Source organism: Glandiceps talaboti, chromosome 12 (assembly GCF_964340395.1).
Source record: "Glandiceps talaboti chromosome 12, keGlaTala1.1, whole genome shotgun sequence".
Taxonomy (NCBI): Eukaryota; Metazoa; Hemichordata; class Enteropneusta; family Spengelidae; genus Glandiceps; species Glandiceps talaboti.
This window is the reverse complement of record NC_135560.1, coordinates 17,628,578-17,650,429: the sequence shown is the minus strand read 5'-3', so window position 1 is coordinate 17,650,429 and position 21,852 is coordinate 17,628,578. Positions and strand designations below refer to the sequence as shown.

Sequence of the window (21,852 nt, the reverse complement as noted above, 5' to 3'; positions counted from 1 at the left end):
CACTGTTAGAAAATTTCTACACAAAAGGAAACAAAGTAATTTAGTCTGCTCTGAATCAATCCAACAGTTACATTATTATTTCTATGATCTTTACCAAATATGGTGGCAAATTATTTGTGTTTTCATTTGAACTACTTCACTGTTGAACCTTCTGAACATTTACTGTGTGAAGATGTTATAGAATGTGCAAACGGTGTGTTGTACATATGGAAATATAAATGCATGGGGTTTGCGTTGTTGGGGATTGAAAGGGAAAGGATACCTTGTGAATTTACCGTGTTAAATTATGATATTCGATAATAAACAAGGCAAAATGTGTTGGTGTCATTCACTTTCACTTATCAGTACAGAACTGGTATTGGTCAATCTGATTAAAATCTGATGTGGTAGAAGCGGCTAGATGCCTTTATTTACCTCTATTTCCATCGTTTTGTGTCGTTTGTTTTGTTCCGAGTGCATCTAGCCGCTTTCACCACATCAGGGAGTGGGAAGGCGGCGATCACCACATCAGATTTTAATCAGATTGGGTATTGATCTGATGACATACAAGATTTGCTTTAACTTAATTGAAGTGTGTTGTCGACTGTTTCATTATGTTACAGAAACCTTGAATTTGTATTACTATACAAGCAGTCAATGACTCTCCCCACCCTCCAAGTGGTAGCAGGAATCACAGACAAGTAAAGAATGAACCTTACACAACCTACACCCACTCGCACCACCATACCAATAGTAGAGTTAAAATAGAGCAGGCATCTGCCCATCCATCTCCCTCACCCCCAGTTCTATCAGAAAAAATAAACCAAACATTCCCATCACAGCCATTCGATACAAGATACAAGAAAACTTTATTATCTCTGTACAGAGAAATTAATTAATGTGGTCGCAAAGAATACAAAACTACAATAATACACATACAGTAATACACCTGACCCCCTAATGTACAGAAATGAACATACGTACACAACAAAAGTAGCATCACTGAAGTTAAAAAGTCAACGGTTCTCGATGGCATGTTAAAAACTTTTCACCTTGGGTTATTTAAAATATTGATTGCATTCGGGATAAAACTTGTTTTTGCTCTCATTGTTCTAGTTTTTGGAGCACGGAACCGGCGATCAGATGGAAGTAATTCAAAAAATCCAGTTAAAACATAGTGCTTATCACTTATCATGGCCATGGCCTTCTTACTGACCCTGCAGGTGTATAATTCATTTAAACTTGATTGTTCTTCACCAATAACTTTTCTACACACATTCCATTGTATCACGACTCTAACCCAGAACACTCTTACACTTCACACTGCCGAAACCAGCACAAAATTGAAAAAGTTAAAACAGATTCTACAAAGCTACCGTAAAAAGTTTGTTTTTAAATATCCAGGTTCACACCAAGTGACCTAAGTTTCTGTAAACAATACATTCTAGGACTGACATTTGTTTTTAATAAAATCGATATGTGCTTTGAAGTTCAGTTTGTCGTCTAAAATAGTACCCAAGTACTTATACTCCCGAGGTCACACGGTCTACTCTAATACATTCAATAAAAAGGCTTGAAATCAAGTTTTGGGAGGATTTTTCCTGAAGTCTATGACCATCTCTTTTGTCTTTTTAACATTAAAATCTAAATAATTTTCTTTGCATCGAACTTTGCAAACTTAGCCACTTCACTGAAATAAGTAGAGTCAGAATTGGACAAATCTTCGAAAGCAGAATCGTCGGAATATTTGATAAGTGGGGTGGATTCGCTACCAGAGCAGTTGTTTGTGTAGAGGGTGAAAAGAATGGGGGAAAGAACTGTACTTTGTTGTGGGGCTCCAGTGAAAGTAGAATGACAAACAGAAATGGCAGACTGATAACGGACGGACTGAGGTCGGTTCACTAGAAAATCAGTAATCCATAGAAAAAGCCTAGGATTTACATCAAACTTGAGCAGTTTTTGAGCCATGAGATGAGGTTGAATGGTGTTAAAAGCAGAAGTCTATAAGTAAAATACGTATAAATGAATCTGGCTGTTCAAGATGACTATATGCATTATGTAGAAGGGTGAGTGTGGCATCATCTGTACCTTTATTGCGTCTATATGCGAATTGGTATGGGTCAAGATGGGAATCCGTGTATTTCCTAAGATAGCTGTGGACAATACTGTTTACACTCAAAACACTTCATTACGATTGAAGTAAGGGCTACTGGATGATAGTCAGTCGAACAGCTGGGTTTGTGATTTTTTGCAATAGGGGATTGTCCTCACAGCTGCTTTGCTGCAGGATGCCCAAGATCTCTTAACATCACTTGAAGATGCTTCCGCCAAAGATGATCTCTTTCTTTATAACTCCAGTAAGATCGAATACATGACTATCAATGCAGATGAGAACCATAGACCAATCTCTTCCTAGGACGGCACTCAACTCAAAGAGGTATTAGATTTCAAATATCTTGGATCCTATGTAGCTGACAGCAAAAAGGACTATGTCCCACAAAGGTCAAGCATGGAATGCCTGCAACAAGTTACATGCTCGGTTCATTTTCTCAATGATACTAAGTACTAAAACTATTTACTACTTAATGGAAAACAGTATCTATACTGATGTAAATTGCAAAAACTTCCAAATTTTAGACACTTTAGGTTGATAGTGACACATGCTGGAAACCCCTCAAGAGATTGCAGAAACTAGCAATGAGATTGAAATGCATCATTCTAAAGACAATGGCCACCTTTAGAAGATGTCTTTATGTAATTTTCCTGTACATTATTGACTTCAGATTGAGAAGTGTCACTTTCTACTCCTTTGTTAACTTTTTGCAGACTCATACCATGCTTTATCTGCCTGGTCTTCTTTGCTGTTGTAAATAAATAAATTTATCAAATATAAAGTTCCTTCAATCTCTCAAAATTAAATTTGCCATATGAAGGCTTGTTCCTGGTTGTTTTGATATAGTATTGGATTTAAAACGGTCTTCATTTTTACCTCTCATTAAAAAGTTTGTATGGTGACCCCTGTCATTTTGTCTTTGATTTGAATGGAGAATGGGTCTAAGTTCTTGAATAAAGTAATACACAAAGGTTAAACAGTTTACTTCTGAGGTGTATACTTTGTAAGTTTACATTAAGAAATGTGTACCGTAGTAGTTCTTCTCACGGGAGTGTAGTACGGGTTAAGGAAAGAGGAGAATGAAGTGAGACAAAAAAACCAATAATTGTTTGAGTACTGAGCTTTTTAATGATAGAAATATTATACTGCTAAATCACACAACAGCATAATGGTTTCCATTCTCTGATATAAGCTATCCAGAGAAAAATTGGACATACAATGCAAACTCAGTCCTTGTAGGAATTATTTACAAATAGTTTGTTTGAAATATTAGACATAAAATAAAAGTTTCACATGACCTTTCTTTTCATATCACGTTGAAACATATCATTACACACTGCATAAAGGAAAGGGTATGTGGCAAGCTGTAAAAAAAAGACAACGTTTAACTTGATGATTAAAACAAAGAAATTATTTAAAGTGAATGAATTGTTAAAAATTCTTCTAACACCCCCCCCCCCCTCCCCACATGAAAGCCATACTGTTGTTGCCAGGATTCAGATTATGAAAGGAAAGGTTCAGCATAACATTGTCTGAGATGAAGCTTGTTTATATCGCGATCTGTAATTTGACTTCACTGTCTCACTAACAGCTTGTAATACTATCAATGGCAACCAATTAATTTAGCCATGCCCCACAATGGCATTTATCAGAATGCCTGTTTGTAGATATTTACATAAGATTTGCTATATATAAATGATGTCATTCTTGGTTTATCTCAATCAGGGCATATTTACATATTGACTTTATTTGATCAATTAAAGCTGATGCGCGATATCACTCCCCATTGCAACCAATCAGTTTGAGTGTATAATTGCAGTTGAGAGCATTACAAGCAGTCAGTGAGACCACAAAGCAAAATCACAGATTGTGGTGTAAACAGGCTGTACAATACCAATAATGGTTTTAGGTACACTTTTGAATGACATTGCATTGGCAAAACGTTACAGTTATGGTGATGGTTTTTCCTTGCAGTAATTGTGGGTGTTGGCAACACTCAATTGAACTAATGAAGGCGCCATTACTAATAATAGATCATGTCTTTTGATTAAAACCAATATCACCAAGACAAACGTGTGTGTAAATTTGATAATCAATGTTTAAAAATAATAAATTGCATAACTTATAAAGAAGCATTATACTCTTTTCTTGTTTTCTATAAAATGAAAGTTATTTCTTTTCATACAGAAAATTTGACCTAGTTTTGGGTAGAAGCACCACAACTAAGACAAATGAACACAGAATTTGACTAAGTTCAGATATCTAAAGAAATTCTGAGCTATTTTGTTTTTATCATGTGACAGACACTCAATAAATTATCAATTTTCACAGATAAGGTACCTCTTATAGTCTCGTCATATCTATACATATATGACAATGTGAGATTCAGATTCATTTTAGTAATCACCGACTTGTTATCTGGCATTTGACATTTTGTACATATGGGAGTTTGTAAGAGCACTTGCCATATCTGTAGATATAGCCCGTCTACATTGCTGATCTGTGTCTACAATAGCTCTCGCCTACATTGCTGGTCAGTGTCTATGATAGCTGTCAACTACATACAGCTTAACTTGTTACAGCAGCCATTCAAACTGATTAAGTTAGCCACACCCCTTAAAGCAGTTATCTGAATACGCGATATGATTAGATTTACGTAATATTTGCATTACATGTAAATTACCTCACTTTATGCATTGGAAACTTGTAAGGGGGTTGCAGTTACATATGTACATTTACACAATGACTTCATTTGAATAATCAAACAGTTTGATGTATGTAATCAATCACTCCACACTCCGATATGACATAGGATTCTAGACCAAGTTAAGTATAAGTGAGAACTATTACAGTCACAGAGCAGTGATGTACGCAGCCTGGGTTAGAGCTATCATAGTCAAAGATCAGTAATGTAGACAGGCTACTGTACATACTGTATGCCTGTTTCATTTTAGATTCTTGAACATGACAGTTGTTTCTGTTGTCAGTACAATGGGTTTTCTTGTTGGATAATCAAACACACGTACAGACAGATGTTATAAAAATATTTTGTCAGACTGCTGTCAGATAAGCTGTATCTCTAAGATTTGGAGGCAGGAGGATTACTGTATATCATTAGCATAAATTAAATCATTGTAAGACAATTATCCTCAAGAATCGTACTATTTCTTTATGTTATAATATACACCAAAATAAGTCAGTTCCGATGTCATGCCTTGAGTTATATAGTGATGACTCATACTTTGATGAACACTAGACTGTAAGATACATCGTGTTGTTCAACCCTATCGGGCTTCTAAACCATGTGAGTGGTAGCTGATAACGTAGCATGAATGTCATATCTTAAAGACTACTGGTACACACATGTACCACGTTATTGAGGCACTTTATTTGGGAATACTTTAGTCTGGATTTCTTTGGCCAATTTATCTAACAAGTTTCATGTCTATTCTTGATTTAGCTTTGACAGTGTTCCGTCTCAGTTAACCAGATTCACAGTTGGTGGCTACTCCTCACGGTCACCCAAGCTGACTATGGGAGAATGCTAGAACACAACCAATTGGAACAAGATAGCGGCATGGAGACAGGTTGACCAACGTGACCCCATGATTGCTATCACAAGGTGGCAACTCTTGCTCACAATATTTTAGTGTATCTTCTAACAAAGATAATTTTCAACAATTTCATTGCATGATTTTCCTGAAATACATAGAATTAATGAAAATGAAAAGTAACAATAGGTTTCATCTAATGAGAAAAGTCCGAGTTCAGTGACAGTCACTATCTCATGTTCCAATCAATTTGTACAGCATTCTTCAAGACTTTGTTGATCGGTCACTACAGCGAGTCAGTCTACATAACCAAGACTACAACATTGCTCTGATTAAGTAACTTGCAATCTACACCGAGTATGCTCAGATGCACAATATTGTGAGATTTGTAGTTGTCGGAATACCCGATCAGGATAGCCCTCAGGTAACCATTACTAGATTATTTTTGTTTACAAATAATGAGATTGTTTACAACAGTCATCAAATACATATTTGTCAATAAAATACCTCCCATGATGCACTTTTCAAGATGGTGGAATTGCAAGTTCCCTATTCAACAAATGCCATCAAGTGTCTCAGAAATTATGATATACTTACCAAAAATTATCAATTTTTTCAGGTGGCACACTAGTTGTCTACACTACACACTGCCAAGTGATGTGTGTTGCTATCTTTGAGCTGTAAGAAAGATTCCTGGCAACACATGATATTTGACAACAGCTGACCTTTTACCTTTGCACAATATATGACCTCAGGAAATGAGTAACTCTAAACAAGACACTGTTTTTGATACACAGCAAATTAAAAAAAACAAATCTGCAATAAAATCTTTGGATACAGTTTCAAAAGACTTCACATCTGACATCAGAAGAATTCTGTTTCTTCTATTTTTACACACTTTTGGAAGAAAAAACTTACAGTGTACATGTCTTACAAAAATGTCAACACAGGGTCGGTGTCGATTGTAAAACTGCTACAGACACCAGGCATTTGAGAAATAACATGTTATTCTATATTTACATGCAAAATTTGGACTAACCTCATACTAGATATGGATCAGGTGTAGTATGCTGCACCCTGGCTTTGACTTGGACCTTACCATTATATAAAAGGGTTTGCTCACACTCACTTAGCACCCAATGTCTATAGCGTATCTCACTAAGCCCCTCAATGAAGCAAAGCCACCCCAGAGATAATGGTAGTGCCAGGTCATGGCCAAGACGCAGGAAATACATCTAACCCCTAGATACTATAGTTTTTGTATACATGAGTGTTCATAAATATATGGATGTTTCCTTCTTTTGATGCTGAAATGTCAGCTCTTCATGCCAACGTGTTTATTCACTAGGAAACTCATTCTCATTAGAAAGACCCCTTTTCTTTGTCAAATACAGTTTTGCACTTGTATTTAAAATGCAATAGTTTGCACACTGTACCATTTCTGAGCATACATCTCATATCCTAGTTTTATGTGCAATGTTTTGTTGCCAGCTATGTACACACTATGTTGAATTCTTTGTAGCCAGCTATATGGGCATATTTGAACTATTTCACTATGTTCACCATTTTGTAGCAAAGCCCAGTTATGTGCATATATGAACTATTTCACTATGTTCACCATTTTGTAGCAAAGCCCAGTTATGTGCATATTTGAACTATTTCATAGTGTTCACCATTTTGTAGCAAAGCCCAGTTATGTGCATATTTGAACTATTTCACTATGTTCACCATTTTGTAGCAAATCCAAGTTATGTGCATATATGAACTATTTCACTATGTTCACCATTTTGTAGCAAAGCCAAGTTATGTGCATATATGAACTATTTCACTATGTTCACCATTTTGTAGCAAAGCCAAGTTATGTGCATATATGAACTATTTCACTATGTTCACCATTTTGTAGCAAAGCCAAGTTATGTGCATATATGAACTATTTCACTATGTTCACCATTTTGTAGCAAAGCCCAGTTATGTGCATATATGAACTATTTCACTATGTTCATCATTTTGTAGCAATGCCCAGTTATGTGCATATTTGAACTAAATCCCTTTGTTCACTGTTTTGTAGCAAAGCTCAGCTATATGCATATTTGAACTATTTCACTATGTTCAATATTTTTCACCAGCTGTGTGCATATTATGACATTTGTTGCAATGTTCAATGTACATATTAAACTCAAAATACATATATATAAACCTTGTTGAGATGAAATCAAAACATTGTAATATCTTTAATAAATGAGAATGAGATTTCCTTGAGAAAAACATTTCAAGTAGATGTATTCTCCTCATCACTGTCCATTACTACAACCCCACCCCCTTCATGTAAGAGTAGACTAATCCATTCACAGTAGCCACCATGGGACCATACCAAAACTGCTTTGTGAATAGGTACGATGGTAAAATGAAACCAGTTCACAACATGTCTTTTATGATGTCCATATAAAAAAGATTCAAAAATTGTTTTAATTTGTATATGTTTCATACTAGAAGTAACCACGCATGCGTTGTTGTTGTTAATCGTCATGGAAATCATAAACTGAACCTCCCGACCTATTTGGCCTTGATGACGATGAGCCTGGCCCTCTGTTGTCCCTATCATTGCCATCTGATCCAGAATCACTAGAACTCTTGTTATTATCTTCATCATCTATTCCTTTTCGACAAACTGGACAAGTATTATGCTGAAAGGCAAATGTAGTCAATGTTAATCATTTACAGCAGGAAATGAGTACAAAAGAGGCTTGAAAGTTTGACTAGTTTTGCATCTCAGCAAGGTTTTTGTTGATTGTATATCACTTTAATTATCAGCTTCTTCTATAACTACTTACATGATCAGCATATAAAAGACACTTTCCTGATGATGCACATATTTCAGTAATTGTATATACAAGACATACAATGTACCCTGCAGTGTGCTAGCCTGGTAATATGACCAAATCTAATGACAACATTATGTCAGTCAGGCGTTTGATTACCTAAGCTATGGTGGAGTTTAGGATCAAGTCATCACACCTAACTCTCAAAGTGTTTGATTGATCTATGTTTAGAAATTAGAGGTGTCTGATTGGCTAAGCTGTCCCAAGTCTGGAGGTGTTGTTTCATTGGCTAAGATGTTGTGAGCTAGGACAAATTGATTGACTTACCAATTCTAACCAGGGTATGATACAATCATTGTGAAACAGGTGACTGCAAGGAAGTTTCCTGACAGGTTCATCCAATGAAAAATCCTCTTTACATACTGAGCATTCTAAATTCTGATCTGTATGCACAAAGAAACAGACACAAATTGAAACAATTTTTATTTTTTTCTAAAATTGTAGTTAAATAAAGTTTGCTTAGTGATTACCAACCTACTATGATAATATCCTTACATACAATCACATGGTTAACATGCCACTGTCAGAAAGACAAAAGATTTTACAGTTTGGCCACTAGGAGTGCTATTCAGAAGCAGTGTTTAGACTAGTGTTTCATATCAAGTAATTTTTAGTGACTCAAGTTGCACTAGCCACATTTGGTTGACTGCTTCCTGTAATTCAATATTTGTTTGTTTTCTTGCAAACTTACCTGTATGTTCTTTAGTAATTCTTACTTTGGGAAGTGCTTCTACCTTCTCTTTGTCTGCAGGTGGAGGCCCTGTACCTTCAAGATTATTTAATAACTAAAACCATGAAGGGTGAAATCAAAGAAATCATCGTTAGATACTAGATCACGTTTTCATCCACACTGTGTATAATTACAAATAGATTGCAAAAACAAAGCGATGTACATATGCTAAACTTAGTGTCTCACACTTGTGCCATGTTTGAGATCAATTGGCCGAGGTATGACAAACAAACAGCTGTGGACAACATACAGTTGGACAGAAAGATGCATGGACAGAGGGACGCCATTCCTAAAGACAAGATGGGGGCAAGTACATGTAACAAACAAATGAACATCTACAGGTGTCAGGTGCTTGCATGATCATAGATAAGCACAACTGGTATGTCAACCTGTAGTCAAAGCATTTAGTTTGGACTATCATAGGCCACATTACAAGTTAAGCCATTATTAACATTGGAACACTGTACTATAAATTTCATGACAGCATTTCTTTTGAAATCAGTAACTTCCTTCACATCTAAGGGCACTTTTCATTTCAAAGTAATAGAACAAATGACTACATTTCTCGAGAAAGGATGAAGGAGATGTAACCTACTGTTCTTCAACACCATGACACATTAAATCCCACATCTTGTCCTGTGACTGATCATATCAAGTACTGATATCTTACCTGTGTAATAATTGCATCTAATCCACCGGAACCCCAAGCATAGTCAGCTGGGTTGCCATGGAGATTTAACATTTGACTGAAAAGTACAAATCCATTGAGAAAATAAGCATGTTGCAAACACCGGAGACTGGTAAGTGTCTGTGTAATTTGTAACATTTGTTCACTGTGAGTTATAATGAGACCTTTCTCCTCATGGTTCATTTTATTGTGGTCAACATACATTGTGTGCACCAACTGACACAGAAAATGTAACAGCAATACACTTTTAATCAGACCCCTTGGCAAAGTAAATTATATCTTCTTTGTTTTTAATATTAAATCTAAAGTAAATGTATACATCTTTAAATGTAAAATTGAATTACTTTAATGGTAAATTTATCAAAAATTGGACTACTTTACTTACATTGGAAAGCCTTGACCTTGGCCAGCATGGAGAACAGCTGCACCTCCAAGCCCACCCAATAACTGTTGAAGAATCCTGTCAAATAACAAATGCAGAGAATATGAATTTCATACAAACCTGACTGGTACAGAGTTGAGTAGATATTCCTTGAATAATGCTGGAGTTTAAATTATCTGCAGTAAATGGGTATAGAAAAGGTTTGGATCTTTGACGAGTTTTGCACCTTAGCAGGCTTTTTCAAGAAGTTAGAAATATCTGTCGTAAGTGACAAAAACAGCTTGAATTTCAAACAAGACTTGCAAGTAACCAAAGTCATGTACTTAGGTGACAGTGAATAATGTGATGGTATCTGATAAAATGCTTTCCATTTGTTAAAAGGCCAATTCTAATTGTCATACCTTTACTGGCTTGATATAAGCCAAATGATAGTGTGTCATACACTTGTGAGACACTTTTACGTACATGTACTTCATATTTAATAAAAAAAACATCACTTACATATCTATTGCTCTAGCCCTTTCATTCCTAGAATTGGTCCTACGAAATGATATCCTAGTACCAAACGGCGGTCTCCTTCGTTCCCTTTCAGCCCTTTCTGTTTCTCTGTTGTCTTGGTTATCACTAGATGATGATGATGATGAAGACGAGCTACTGCCATCATCCTGAGTAGTGGTTGTAGTAGGTGTAGTTGTATTAGGTGGTGCAAATGTCTCAAAGAAGGCTCTACTCCAAAGCTGATGGAAATTTAAAAGACAGTCTGTAATATACACTTACCTTTGTTTCACGTTTAATCATATCTAACTACCAGTGTGGTATGAGATAGGGCGTTATGGGGTAGTGTCGTATGTTGGGTGGGAATAATGTGTGAAATATGGTGGCATGGGGTTGTATAAATGTATACTGTGAGCCATATGTTGGTTGGGGATGGTATGGTGTGGTAGGATGGGATGGTGTAGTGAGAATGGTATAGTGTGAGGTAGAGAGGGAATGGGGTTGTATGTATGGTAGGCTTGGATTATGTGGTACAAGGTAGGGTTGGATATATGGTGTGGAGGTAGGGTGGGATGGGGTAGTGTGAGATATAGGGTGGGAATGGTGTGACATGGTGTATGGTAGTATGAGGTGGTGTGGCTAGTGATAAAGAAAGGAGGAACATACTAACCTCTGCAAACTGTGCAGCAGGATCTTGATCTATATGATCTACATTATTACCACTGTCTTCTGTAACATCACTGTAAACAATCAAATCACATTGTAAACATAGATGTCAGGAAATATAGAAGTAATTCTTAACTGAAAACAAACAAAATTAACACATACATGCATGACCATGATATTCTGTTGGATCATGAGTAATCCGCTTTCCCCCCAAGGGGTATTTGTCAGTAAACAAGTAATTACTAGTTGGGCAAAAGAGAATTTGAAGCAGTCTTGTCAAACATTTCTTGCAAACGAATCCCTTTCCTTACTAACAATGAATCTAATGTTCAGTTTATATTGACTGTTTAGAAACTTCAAAATCAGACTACAGTACATGTACTCAATATCACTTCTGCTTTACTAACGATGGAAAATAACTGGTGCTTCAAATCTAATGCCATCACAATTAACAACAAGTCTTCATCAAAGACATAGTTCTCAACATTTCAACTTACTATTTTATGACATATGGCTATCTATGTATCTCATACTGTACCCACAACATTGGGAATCTGTAAATGCAATATATAACTATGCCCCTGAATACATTGAAAATTCACGATCACTGTACACATTTCATACAATGTTGGAAAAAACAAACTAGTAATTTTACATGAAGATTGCTACTGTGTATGGCCGGTATGTGAGAAGGTGTTTGACCTCTTCAAGGTCAGAGTCAAGTGGTGTTTATGTCTGTTATATAAGTGAGAGTGAGAGTCCCTGCTATGATTGGGTTTTAAGGAACATGAAAACTGTGCCAACAAAATGGCTGCCAGGCAGCCATATTGGATCGTATCATGATGCACATGTACGTCATAGAACACTGTGCTAATACCAACTTTGAATGAGATCTGTTCAAGCATGTCTGAGTTATGGCTTTGGACATGGAAAATTCGCAAACAAAATGGCTGTCAGGCAGCCATATTGGATCATATCACGACAACAATGAATATGCAAATGTATGTCATAGAACACTGTCCCAATACCAACTTTGAATGAGATCTGTTCAAGCATGTCTGAGTTATGGCTTTGGACAGGGAAAATTCACAAACAAAATGGCTGCTAGGTGGCTATATTGGATCTTATCATGAAACAAATTGACGTGCATATGTATGCCATAGTACTGTATGTTGCCCCTGTACCAAGTTTGAAAAAAATCAGTCCAGGCATCTCCAAGAAACGGCTCTGGACAGACGTACGGACCCCGATCCATAAGTCCCCGTCCCGGACTTCGTCCGGTGGGGACTAAAAATGTTATTGACAAAGTACATTTGTAGGTGAACTCATATCTATAACACAGTTTCTAGTGAGATTATACATGCTAGTAATTACTAAATTTTATTTACAATGTATTTGAACATAGATCTTTTCCAGAATATTTCTGAAAAAATAATATTATTTTGATGTGTAGATAGTAGATTGGCAATACATGGAGGAATGTGATCTGTTATTACATCTAGATATTTTTCCTAATCTGTTTTTGGAAAATCAATTACCAAAATACATTGTATGTCAAATTTTAAATGTATGGCAATAAATATTTACAAAATATGGAGTATCACAGGGTGGAGCCCAACACAATGTAAAGGCAAAGAGAGAGATCATTGCCATTCACATTTGAATTTCACTGGGAATAGTACTGACATTTCTTAACAATCGTGTATAAAACAATTGTACCCATTCTACAACACCACCATGGTTATCTACTTTATCATAATTTGTATTTCATTTTCATATCCAGGTCATTTCAAGGTCAAATGACAATTATGGTATTAATTATTAATGAATGACCTATAGACTATTGTGTGTATATGTAGTTGTAAGACTAATGAGTGAAACATTGAATACCCATTCAGTTCTTTGAATAGTAGGTCAAATTGAATGCTATCTATACACACATTATGCTTTCACACAAATTTTCCTTGAATAGAGAAGAACTGCAGAGCTTGAAATTAACTTTTTCTTGTCGTTGTCCCAGTGGACTACTGCTTTCCAAAATTGGTAGTGAAATGATGGTGATCATTACTCCTGTACATGTATTTCTAAACTGAAAACAGAGAACCCCCGTTGGAAATATGTATGTAATCAAAATACTTTCATATTATCTGTCAATCTTAGCAGTAGCCTGAGTGGGCTACCAGCTGTAAATTATGGCCCCTATGGCAAGTATTAATAGTCTGGAGACACCAGACTACCATTAAATTTTGAGGTCTGGAACTGAATGGGATTATCAATTATCAAGGTAAAGGTAAAGTCAAAATAAGCACTTTGAAAATTTATTTTTAAGAACACAGTCATAGATAACCATAATCATTGTGTAATTTGTAACCAGTAACACAGAATCTCATATGTGTTCCAGTATGGCAAACTACAGTTTTTCATACATCATTACATGTGTTTACAGTGTTCTCTGCAGTCAGCTACATGAAACTACAGCAGAAAACATTGCAAGCACAAGTGTAAACACCTTGACTACCCACTGTGCATGTGGCAATCAAGCATCATGGGATTTTTATTATCATATACACAGTATCATAGGTTTATCTGAAACAACAATGAACATGGCTGCATTCACATGTAGACCATGAAACGTTTGTTCACTCATTTGTACAGACATGCACTGTTTTCAATATCAGCAGTAGAAATACCCATTCTACACACATGCAGCCACACAAGGTAATCAGAGTGGCACGTGTAATAATTTGAAGTTATTTACAGAGGAAAAGTTGAGAACACAACAAAACCATTCTTGAACAATGTTGTTGAAATTCCTACATTAGTGCACATAATAGCTGTCTTAGCAGCAAACATTTGAAACCAGATGTCTCCATTTCTAACTAAACATTCCATATTGTGGCATCAAGGACGTTATGTGACATACATATACTGCAGTCTTTAAAAGGACCAACACAGATCAGATTTAAATTCTAGTGAGCTGTCTGGCAGAGCTATCACAGTTGGTTCTGAGCAAACTAAATGATCTCACTTAATTCTAATAGTTCCACTGATAAGATAATACTAATGCGAAATCCTAGGATTGAATCCTGGGCCTACACTGCCTGCGCTGTTCTAAATAGGATATGAATAAAATATATATACCCATGGAAGAAAAGTTGACATTTATTTTACTGATTGTAGAGAGCTGCTGATTTTTTTTGACAAAATCTCTCCTAAAACATAAAGTCGGGTTCATTTACACACCAGTGTATATGACAATATCATAATTCACTTACTTGTTTAATTCTTCTATGAAACCTGTATCACATCTTGGACAGGTGTATTCCTGAAAGGGAGAGGGAAATGGTACATATGAGGACAGCCGATGGTGAGTGCTACATGTGGATTTGGACATTCCTAGGTTTAAAATTGAAGAATGTCACATATAGAGTTGATAGATTCATTTGCATAACAATACTGTTCAGTGTTATGCAAACCTGTGTCCTCTAATGAAGGATACCACAATTTGTGTTGTGGGATATGATAGTAAACTGTGGGGTTTTTTTTGACTACAGAGTATACAATGTAACAGTAAGGAATAGGGGAACGTCAAATTTGCATACAGGATGAAGTCTAACATACAACTTAGCTTGAAAGGACAATATGACGCGTTTTTAAAAATCTCTTGGTCAGTATAGACTGGATTGAGTTCAGAAGCAGAACATCTGTGTGCAAGCATAGGGTCTATGGTGCAAGGTATCACTTAGCTAGTCTATAATTCAATTAGGTGTGCAAAACAGGCACTGAACACTTTGCTCCTGTGCCCCCTCACTTTCCACACTCTCTCATGGTATTTTTTGCTTTTTTAACATAACTTGAGAATCTTTGAGGGACCTAAAGACACCAGGGCTTGCTATCTATTTAGATTTCGTAGTTTCTATACTGTGTGATTTCTTCAGATGACTACAATACTCTTTAGCAGATTTCTTACACATTTAGAATGGGATAGATAGATGATACCAAATCTCATATGATTTGAACCTGTCGAGTTGTTCACGTGGAAATAGGATATGAGATGTTGGATTTTTGGCTGCATAGGTGTCAGATTTGTTGCATGGGCAGCAAGCACCCAGCCATGGGGGGATTACAGGTATCCCCTTTCTGGAAGGGGGTGGTGGGGGGGTGGGGGTGGGGTGGTGGTGTTACAGCTAGATTACGTATAAATAGATTCTATTCATATATAATCTAGTTGTGACACACCTACCCTCCAGAAAGGGAATACTTGTGATAACCCTTGGCTACCCTTGCAACAAACCCCACACCCAGTTTTATACATAATTTGTGTACATACTATGTAATGACTAGGTAGAAACTGGTATTGTGAATCACTTACAAAACTGACGATTGAATACATTTGAGTAAAAGTATTGTCTCTGATTCACTAACATGTGCAAAGAGTGGAACTTCTAAGAGTCTCTCATCCTTGATATGACAAGTAGATAGGTGTATTAGTTGACTAATACATTCATGATAAGACAAATACTGAGCTTCAAAAGAGAAATGAAAGTAAAACCAAATGGAACCCACGTTTTGGGCTACAGTTAGTTCAGTTGTATTGTTTACATACATACAATGATTTGTCTTGTCATGAAGAGAGAGAGAGCAACAGGCGAGGGGGCCAAAGGATGTCTGTCCAAGGCAATTACACTGGGTTTTTCATAGTCTGTCTCAAAAATCAAGCAAATAGAAAGAATGTGAATCATGATATTGTGTGTTAGGTCAGGACCAGTAAATTAGTGTGTCCATGATCAACTCCCCTCAAGTTATCCCAACAATCCTGAGTTTACCCCATCACATATTGTCATTACTGATACGCTGGCTGTTCAAAATTCATTAAACGATTTATAACCATTCTGTTGATACTAATTTCTAGTTATTTGGTTTTTCCGGATTTGTGAGGATATAATTTATCACTAGAGACCATACAACTTTACAAGCTTACCACGTGTGATTTATGTTTTAGTTTTCGCTAAACACCGTGCATTTGAAAACGTATTGGTGTATGTCTCTTAGTTTCGGTCACATAATGACTGTTGTATATTATTTGATATGTAAAATAAACGAAAGTCCACTCCCGGATCCCCTGTCCCGTATGTATGTGTACCAAACGGCAATGCTAATTGCTATTGCTTGGCTGGCAGTGGCAGCTCTTAATTTATTTTGAACGTCACTGTATGTAAAATCATAGGACTATATTTAGTACAACTGTTCAAACCTGAATGACATGTGACAACGTTACGATAATGTTGAGACACTTCACGCGCATAGCGAGTCTAAAGGTTGAGATGATATTTTATCGGAGCGACTCGCCAAGCATTACATATCACATTTGCAATGTAGTGACCAGTTGACATCTTGACGTCCTGGTTTCGCCAAGATTGTCTGATTTATAATTGTTATACGACACATAGAATACAAGCACCATAACTAATGAGTATACTTACTGGTAATTTTGGGCTAATTTCACGAGTACATGAATGGCAGAAGAATCTTGGTCGTGAATTAGAGTTTTCATGTAGCGATGCTTCCGCCATATTTGCGCTAGAGATTGTTCCGGATGACGTCACCATAAACTGACCATGCGCAGTACAAATTAGACGAAATTGCGTTGAGAAGCGAATGGCCTTTGATTTATTGCAGTTTTGGAACGAGTTATGAAGAACTGACTCTACACTGTTCTCAACAATTTATCACTACTAAGAGCTGTTATTGAAAACGATACGACTGAGTTCTAAAACTTTTCAAACTGTATCTTTGGTGTGGTATCCCCAGTAACCATTTTCAATCTCGTTATAAAATCACGCAAATAGCGATAGATTACGAGAACGACGGTGAAGTTCGGCTGTTCGTTTGATCTTGCCTCACGGATGTAATCTAAGATTCCTAGCTGCACCTTGACAAGCGAAATCGCAATTTAGTTTTATGTGTATATGTGCCACTGTACCATGCCGTGAGGATGCCTAGCATTGGTGAAATATGTGGAATATGTTGGGGTGCTTGTAGGATTGGCTGCTATACCGTGAGTCTTTATCGCTTTACATGTACATTTTTTGTTGTATTTCTCCAATGAAAACGGTAGTTAGCAACATAAGTGTCATAACAAGGGACCGTAACTCGGTAAGCCAGCTGCTGTCGACCGTCATTATTTTCGGAACTCATTGTACAGAAGCGCATCATTTACCAGTCGTATATTATTTTCCACAGTCTGATGTTTATGAGTGATTTAATCTGTAACGATTTATTTCATTAATTACTTCGTCGTGAAGTTCACACTTCATTTAAATACAATTCATTTATTTCGAGTTGTCAGTTGATATACAAAAACATTAAATTACAAATTTCATACTATTGTACTTAAATTATACATGACAAGCTGCAAATTGACAATTTTTCAATAACAAGCTGAAGACGTACATGTATAGAATAATTATGAGTGAAAGAATAATTTCAGTACGTTTGGGCAGAATGTTTTGGAGTGGAGCCTTCTGAAGACTATTTTAATAGATTTAGTTATTTGGTTATAAAATATAGATAAATGTACAGACGAGGATAACACAAGAAAACAATTAAAACTTATTTCTATTTTGGTCCTCAAGAAAGATTCAAAAGACGATGGACAAAAAAATTGTTTTCAAGAGTACATAAAAAAGTGCATAAATAAAAAGATTATCAGAATCTGACAATACAACTAAGTAAAATCAATTTTACTGTTAATAAGTTACGTAAATGACATTATGATAAAATGATTTTTCACTGATGTTTGCATTTTTTTGACAGAGACTGCCTTATTGAAAATGGTAAACTGTTCATTCTTTTGATTAATTGATTGCGTAAACCTTTTTGTTTCAGTTGTACCGTAAGATTTGCTGTAAGCCGTTCCCACAACCAAAACAGGAATATCCCTTGATATGTTTGGGGTTGAATAAAGCTGGTAAAACCACTTTGCTGACTTTGCTGTGTGGAGAGGCTGCTGATGATGTCCAACCAACACAGGGTAAAGAATACCTCTGACAATAAGTAGTCCAGAGACTTGTAGCTTAGAGTCAAGTCATGTGTCAATTTTGACTCATGTCTTGTAGCGATTTTGGCTTAGGCCGGCCCTGAGGGAATTTGGCTTAAGCCCTGAGGGAATTTGGCTGAAGTTGTGAGGGAATTTTGGCTTAAGCAGTGTAGTATCGCTAGATTAGAAAGGTAACAGCAAGTCTCCAGGCTAGAGATTCTGATACTAGACAATCATTCATATTGCATATTGAGAAAAATTCTTCAGTTGTACAGATGGATTCTGTAAATAGTCACTCTGTATCAGGTTTAGGGAGTTGGAGATACATGTACTCAATCAGTGAACCACAAGACTCCTGGCTTTTTATCACCAGGGGTACAGGAACTGGATTAGACCCCCTAGCAAGTATAGCATTTGTGTCCATTGATTGGATTAGACCCCCTAGCTAGTAAATGGTCTTTGCTAGTAAATGATTTATCTATCAGCAGTTTGCCAAATACTAATAGATCCTCAACACAGCGGCTTCAGCATTTTAACCAGTACAGCACTTGATAATAATACTACCTCTGCTATTGCTATAGACAGGTTCAAATTGTATTTTTAAATCTGTATATACCCAGCTTCTTGTATCATAAAGTCATCAATACTGAGGAAAATCTTTGCCTACAGTAAAAGTTTTGCATGCTGTTTATTAGACTGTGCATTATGTACATTTGTATGTGCAGTCCTAATCTTGAAGTCCTACAGTATATAGGTGGTATGTGTTGTCATGTATATAGGCCAGAGACTTGTCTGGGTGTTACTATCTCAAGAAGCTATCTACACCAAGTCAAAACAATGCCACAATTGAGACAACAACCCAAAGATAAATATCGTGGTAAACAAACTATGGAATATAAGATTATTATTGTCTGTAATCACATTTAGTATGTGTTGATCTCATATTCTCATTTCTTACCTGTTGTAGGTTTTAATATCAAAGCTTTATCATTTAAAGAAGCTCTTTTGAATGTCAAAGAAATTGGAGGTAAGATATTTATACGTCCATCATTTAGGGTCTGCCCCATCCCCCACCCTATTCATACTGGTCAGTACAGCACCAAACAGTACTCAAAAATATGCTTCCAATTCATCCCATTAGCTATGTGATACAAACATAGAAAAGAAATCATTGATGAATTTGCAACTCAAAATGTTAAACATTAATTTAATGCAAATTCTCAATTTTGATGGTATCTAAATCAGCACTACGAGGGGCTGATGCCAGATGTCTTCTTCAGTCTGTGATTAATCTTTGTAAAATCTGTTACTCTGAGTTAGTAATTTTATTTTAAACTATGAATGAACTCAAAGGCCATGAACTTTGATTTTTGAACATGGGAAATGTAGTCCTACTCTCACCTCTATGTTTGATGAAAGCACCTATGTTTAAGTAAATTGTCTTATGTCCATAGGAAATGAAAAATTTCGTCCTTTCTGGGATCGGTACTATGAGAATGTAGATGGAATTGTGTTTGTCTTGGATAGCTCTGCTGCTGATGAAGACTTCAAGGTTGCAGCAGAGGAGCTACATAAAATCTTAGTACACGAGGCTTTGAATGGTCTTCCTCTTCTTGTGCTTGCCAGTTACCAAGACCAGGAAAATGCCAGGAAAACTGACCAGGTTAGAACAGTCTTCAACATACATTACAACTGTAGGAAGGGAAATTTAATATGTCACATTTTTTTCTGAACACAATTGTAACCCATTTCTTCTTCTCGTGTTTTGTCTATAGCAAATTTTTCATCAAATCTCTAGCAGGAAACATTTGCACTTCTGCTAAACTTCATTGAAATTATATATATTATATCTTATAGGTCATCAAAGATCTAGAGTTGGAGGAGAAAGCAGTAGGTAGAAAATGGCTGGTCCATCCATGTTCATCAGCTGATGTAGAAAGTGCCAGGGGTGGATTCCAGAGAATGGTGTATTTCCTGAAGGGAATTGAAGTCAAGGATGGTGAAGCAAGAATATAGAATAAGTTAAAGGTCCTTAAAATGAAGCAAAAATATAGCTAAGTAAACAGTTCTAAAAGTGAAGCAAGAATATAGAATAAGTTAAAGGTCCTTAAAAATGAAGCAAGAATATAGAATAAGTTGAAGGTCCTTAAAAATGAAGAAAGAATATAGAATAAGTTAAAGGTTCTAGAAACCTCAGGAATCTTGTAAAAATTAACATTGCTTTATCAAAGGGTACAATTTGGGTATGTAAAACCCAGGTTAAAAGCCTTGGTGACTCACACCACTCTAAACAGCAACATTGAGATGTTTAATCATAAATACTGGAGGTCCCCTTTAAGATCTCTGTTTTAATATGGCAAGAAGTCACACATTTTGCTTCTTGGATTATGAAGTATTTTATAAGGAAAAACTTCAAGTCATATTTGAAACATTCCATCATTATTGTTACCATAGAAACTAATATATGAATACGCCCAAGATCTTTTGCTGTAGATTGCAATGAATTTAATGTGCAAGTGCTAATTTTAAAGAAAAAATATCAAAGTTGAAATAACGATGCTGTCAGTGCCAAGACATGTTGTATAAATGTTTCAATCTCAGACAACTATAGTGGTCTCAGATTCTATTGAACCTCAGTGTGTGTGCCCTCTAATGTAGGTCAGAGGTCAGAGGTTAGAGGTAATGAATTCAAACTTTAAGGAACATATTTTAAATGAATGTTATTACCATAAGATGCATATGTTAAACGTTGAGCTGCTTAACACTGTGATACTTATAATTCTCTGAGCTGCAGCATCTTCAAATGTTGGTTATAGCAGGCACTGGGTGTAATAAAACGTAGAATGACTCTTTAACTTAATAAGAAAAAAACCAAACTCCCTAGGTTAAAGATAAAGCTAAATTGACTTCCTTGTTTGATGATCGAATGCTGAAATGACACCCTAGTTTGATAAGATTAAAATATAATGCCTCCTCAGTTTAGTATAGATAATTCAATTACAACAAAGTAGAAAGTAGAATTTTAAAGACACTGTTCATAGTGTGTATGCTAATGTATGTCAGTAATGCTTAAAAGCCAAGACAGTTTTCCAGAATTTTGCATCTTGAAGAACTGTCTCAGCTTTCAGAATAATTCTTACTAATCATTATGTTTACAGACCTACAACAAAAAATGTTTTTCTGAAAACCATGTGACATGAAAACATGGCCATATGTATACAGAGTACAGATATTGATCACTGAAATATTTCAAAATAATTTATGTGTAAAAATCACTATAATTCTCTGACCAACAACTTTTTCTATACAACTTCTAGTATTACTGCAACT

General features: G+C 36.0%; 2 protein-coding genes across 2 annotated transcripts; one reads left to right on the top strand and one right to left on the bottom strand.

Annotated features, from left to right (window-relative positions):
* Positions 1 to 3,203: 3,203 nt before the first annotated feature.
* On the bottom strand, positions 3,204 to 17,064 carry LOC144443343 (E3 ubiquitin-protein ligase RNF115-like). Its single transcript, XM_078132799.1, has 9 exons — positions 16,967 to 17,064; positions 14,759 to 14,808; positions 11,488 to 11,557; positions 10,824 to 11,059; positions 10,326 to 10,400; positions 9,923 to 9,998; positions 9,214 to 9,307; positions 8,790 to 8,905; positions 3,204 to 8,327 (listed from the first exon to the last, which is right to left on the bottom strand). Exons 1-9 carry the CDS (start codon positions 17,054 to 17,056, stop codon positions 8,160 to 8,162), a joined length of 975 nt encoding a protein of 324 aa, XP_077988925.1. The 5' UTR covers positions 17,057 to 17,064; the 3' UTR covers positions 3,204 to 8,159.
* A 362-nt stretch (positions 17,065 to 17,426) lies between these two features.
* Positions 17,427 to 20,538, top strand: LOC144443900 (ADP-ribosylation factor-like protein 15). Its single transcript, XM_078133500.1, has 5 exons — positions 17,427 to 17,541; positions 18,372 to 18,516; positions 19,490 to 19,549; positions 19,977 to 20,185; positions 20,380 to 20,538. Exons 1-5 carry the CDS (start codon positions 17,479 to 17,481, stop codon positions 20,536 to 20,538), a joined length of 636 nt encoding a protein of 211 aa, XP_077989626.1. The 5' UTR covers positions 17,427 to 17,478.
* Positions 20,539 to 21,852: the final 1,314 nt, after the last annotated feature.

What these genes read in the sequence shown, in the direction of transcription:
- LOC144443343 (XM_078132799.1), bottom strand. Translation starts at nt 17,056, where the DNA reads ATGGCGGAAGCATCGCTACATGAAAACTCTAATTCACGACCAAGATTC. An exon ending in AGGGCTAGAGCAATAGATAT is followed by an intron (nt 10,401 to 10,823) that starts GTAAGTGATGTT and finishes GTTATTTGACAG; the next exon opens with GATTCTTCAACAGTTATTGG. An exon ending in AATTACTAAAGAACATACAG is followed by an intron (nt 8,906 to 9,213) that starts GTAAGTTTGCAA and finishes TTGTGCATACAG; the next exon opens with ATCAGAATTTAGAATGCTCA.
- LOC144443900 (XM_078133500.1), top strand. Translation starts at nt 17,479, where the DNA reads ATGCCTAGCATTGGTGAAATATGTGGAATATGTTGGGGTGCTTGTAGG. An exon ending in GAATGTCAAAGAAATTGGAG is followed by an intron (nt 19,550 to 19,976) that starts GTAAGATATTTA and finishes TTATGTCCATAG; the next exon opens with GAAATGAAAAATTTCGTCCT. An exon ending in ATGCCAGGAAAACTGACCAG is followed by an intron (nt 20,186 to 20,379) that starts GTTAGAACAGTC and finishes TATATCTTATAG; the next exon opens with GTCATCAAAGATCTAGAGTT.